The 3867-nt window shown below is 54.6% G+C and overlaps 1 protein-coding gene across 1 annotated transcript; it reads left to right on the top strand.

Annotated features, from left to right (window-relative positions):
- LOC117833658 (uncharacterized) lies at nt 1-2954 on the top strand. Its single transcript, XM_034713241.2, has one exon. It carries the CDS (start codon nt 110-112, stop codon nt 2849-2851), a length of 2742 nt encoding a protein of 913 aa, XP_034569132.1. The 5' UTR covers nt 1-109; the 3' UTR covers nt 2852-2954.
- Nucleotides 2955-3867: the final 913 nt, after the last annotated feature.

Raw genomic sequence — 3867 nt, 5'->3', positions numbered from 1 at the left:
TTTGTGATTATCATAGGTCTGTTGGCCTTGCATTTCCTACATATGAATAGCCCTTATATATCTGATCAGACAGAGCTTGAGACCATGTCCTACTTGAGGTTGAGGTCCAATGGTGTTCCCTTCCTCCATGCCACAAACCGAGCTTCCTACCACCGGACAAACACAGGACACTATCACCGAGGAAACGCAAGAAATGAGCCAAAGTGATACCAATCAGAAACAAACACAAGAAATCAAGAGCAAAGATGAGTCCATGCCCACGAGTGACCGCCTCATGTTGGAGCTCCGGAAATACATCCTGCTCCTGGCCTCGCTTGTGGCCACGGTGACGTACGCTGCCGCGTTCAGCCCACCCGGGGATGTCTGGCAGGGCACGGCCGACGGACACCTCGCCGGCGATCCCATCATCCGGGACACCCACCACCAACGCTACTTGGTGTTCTTCTACTGCAACGCCACCGCGTTCGCCGCGTCGCTCGTCGTCATCGTCCTCATCCTCATTCTCGCCTCCCTCGACGACAAGGAGGACCACTCCAAAATCATCTGCGAGTACAAGAAGAATCCATGGATCGCCGTCCGCCCGCTGCAGGCGGCCATGGTGCTGGACCTGCTCAGCCTCATGGGAGCCTACGCCGCCGGTACCTGCCGCGACACGTTCACCACCATCTACTCCTCGCTGCTGGTGAGCACAGTCGTCGTCTACCTCATGGTTCAGATGGCGATGGCCTCCCGCTTCACCGACTCCAGCTCCGGTAGCGTTATCGTAGGCAAAGTGGAAGAACAACAGCTCCCTGAGTTGCTTGCGGCTTCGCAGCCTGGCAAGAACCCCGACTCCGGTTCCGGTACGGGCGTCGTCGAAGAAGAAGAAGAACGGCTGCGCAAGCGCAAGGTCCTGATGCTTCTCGCGACGTTCGCCGTGAGCATCACGTACGTGGCCGGGCTGAGCTCGCCGGGGGGATTCTGGGACAGCACCGAGGCCGGCCACCGCCCCGGCGACGCCATTCTCAAGGACAGCCACAACGCGCGCCTGGCGGTGTTCTTCGCCTTCAACACCACGTCGTTCGTCGCGTCGCTGCTCATCATCGTGGTGCTCCTCGACAGGACGCTCCGCGAGATCAACGCCTACGGGTTCATCGTGGTGGCGCTGGGCAGCCTCGTCGGCGCCTACACCGCCGGCAGCTGCAGGCAGACCGACACGACCGTCTACGTGGTCGGTCAGGTCCCTGCCGTCCTGGTATACATACTGTTCCTCCTATTGGTTGTACGGGCCATCGTCGCCGTGAGGAAGAAGTCAGAGCCAGTGATACAACCACAAGCAATGGCAAATCAGGGAGGAGCAAAGCGTGAGCCAACAGAGAACGAGAAAGCAGCGGACCAAGCTCGGTCTCTTGTGCTGCTGCTTGCCACTCTTGCGGCGACGATCACATACCAAGCCGGGCTGGACCCGCCGGGCGGCGTCTGGCAGGACAACCGGGACGGCCACAAAGCCGGCGATCCCATCCTGCTGACGACGAATGCCCGGCGCTACAAGGCTTTCTTCTACTGCAACTCGGTCGCCTTCGTGGCGTCCCTAGTCGCCATCGTCTTGGTCCAGAAGAAGCTAATTCTGCACAGGCACCACGTGCTGGAAGCAGTCATGATACTGGACCTGTTCGGCCTCATCGGCGCCTACGCCGCCGGGAGCTGCCGGGATGTGAGCACCTCGATCTACGCCATCGCCTTGGCAGGTGCCGTCCTTGTCTACGTGGTGATCCACGTCGTCTTCATCACGCTGGACCACACCAACAGCAGCAGGAAGAAGGATGATGAGCATGTGGAGAGGACACGCAAGCGGTTGCTCCTCTTCGCCATATTGGCGGCGACCATCACCTACCAAGCCGGCCTCACTCCTCCGGGCGGTTTCCTGCTCCAAGACGACCGGTCCAGGCACCACGCCGGCGACCCGGTCCTCTTGTACAACTTCCCGCGCCGCTACAAGGCTTTCTTCTACTGCAACTCGGTGAGCTTCATGTTGTCCATTGCCCTCATCATTCTCCTCGTCAACCCCAACCTGTACAGGCCGGCGATACGAAGCCACGCGCTGTCCGTTTGCACGGCGGCGGGCTTGTTCGGCCTCATGGGTGCCTACGCCGCCGGAAGCACGCAGTACTTGAAGACATCCATCTACGTGTTCGTGTTGGTAGCAGTGGTCCTTTTCTTCATAGTACTATTGTTCATGGTATTTTTGTTCACGGGCGGCGGAAGCACTACACGAGGGGTGGTGACGCCCAACAGCCACAGCAATAGCAACACAACACAAGGAGCAGATGTGGAGAAGACAGAAGACAAGGTGGTCACCAGGAAGAAGAGGATACATGCCAACCGCAAGTACCTCATGCTGCTAGGAATCCTTGTGGCAAGTGTCACCTACCAGGCCGGCCTGGAACCGCCAGGCGGAGCTTGGCAGAGCAGCAACGAAGGATACGAGGCCGGCAACCCGGTCCTGCATGACAACAGGAGGCCCCGGTACCTTGGTTTCTTCTACAGCAACTCCACTTCGTTCATGGCATCCATTGTGGTCATCCTGCTCCTACTGGTACCCAAGGAGCAATTTGAGAAGCAAGCAAGGCTCAGGAGCTGGCTTGTGGTGATGAACACAACAATTGTGCTGGATTTGCTTGGGCTCCTAGGTGCCTACGCAGCCGGCTCAAGCAGGGGGTGGAAGACATCGGTGTATGTCTTCGTGCTGATCATAGCCGTGCTGGCCTACATGGCAATCCATCTCATGTTGTCCTGCATCAGCAAGCAGAAAGAGAAAAACCAGGACTCATCACAAGTGCAATCACAAGTGTATGTTGGAGGTATGCCCTAGAGGCAATCATAGAGATGATGATATTCCATTTGTATCCATGATTTATATTGTGTTCATTGAATATCCATTAAAGGCTACTTGAATTGATTTGCAATTATGAGAATTGTGTGTGAAACTCTTTACTTGTATGGTTATTCTAAAGTTGTCCCTAGTCGGAGTTCATGTGAGGACACACATGAATATTAGACTAGCACATGTACTAGTTGATGACTATGTTTCACAAGTCATGGACATAGAGATGTTGAACTAATAATGTGGGCACATGTGGAGACATGTGCTAGGACTGACCCAACACGAGAAGTAGTTCTCTCTTTAAACAACATATATGCTTTGTCTTTAGACCTAAGATTGTCGCATGTATTCAAGATGTGGATCGACCTACTTAGGGGCTATCAAACGCTACGCCATAACAGGGTAGTTATAAAGGTAGCTTTCGGGTTTGTCAAGAAGCATGCTGTGAGACATGGTCAATCAAGATGGGATTTGCCCCTCTCTGATTGAGAGTGATATCTCTGGGCCCCTCGAGTGATCGGATCCGAAAATGCATGGCCATGCTACGTACGGTTAAGAGTTAACCTACAAAGGGATTCCGAATCACAGGATCGAGAAAGAGCGGTCGGCTTGAAGCTAGACCAAATATCGTGAGGCAAAGGGAATAGCATGTATATAATGTTGTGATGGTTCGTTTGATATGATCTTCGTGTGCATATAGGAGTTGGCACGTCTTGCTAGAGGCCGCTACCGACTATTGAGCCGAGTAGGAGTACTCGGGCCATGTCTATATGTATCCGAACCCATAGGGTCACACACTTAAGGGGCTGGAAGCCCAATTCGGATGTGATCCGAGTTGGATTAGGTTTAGAAGTACTAATGGACCTCAGACCCAGAGGCCAGTTAGGAACCTCTATAAATAGAGGGGTGGGGGCGCCCTAGGGTTGACACCTTTTTGGCGAAACACATTTGCTTCGCCTCCCACGCCCTCGCCTGTTGCAACTCACGGATCTAGTAGTCCGGCT

This window comes from Setaria viridis, chromosome 8, assembly GCF_005286985.2.
Source record: "Setaria viridis chromosome 8, Setaria_viridis_v4.0, whole genome shotgun sequence".
Classification (NCBI taxonomy): domain Eukaryota; kingdom Viridiplantae; phylum Streptophyta; class Magnoliopsida; order Poales; family Poaceae; genus Setaria; species Setaria viridis.
The sequence above is the reverse complement of the archived record's forward strand: the minus strand, read 5'-3'. Positions and strand labels throughout refer to the sequence as shown.

Coding starts and splice junctions, on each gene's coding strand:
- LOC117833658 (XM_034713241.2), top strand. CDS start 110: ATGGTGTTCCCTTCCTCCATGCCACAAACCGAGCTTCCTACCACCGGA.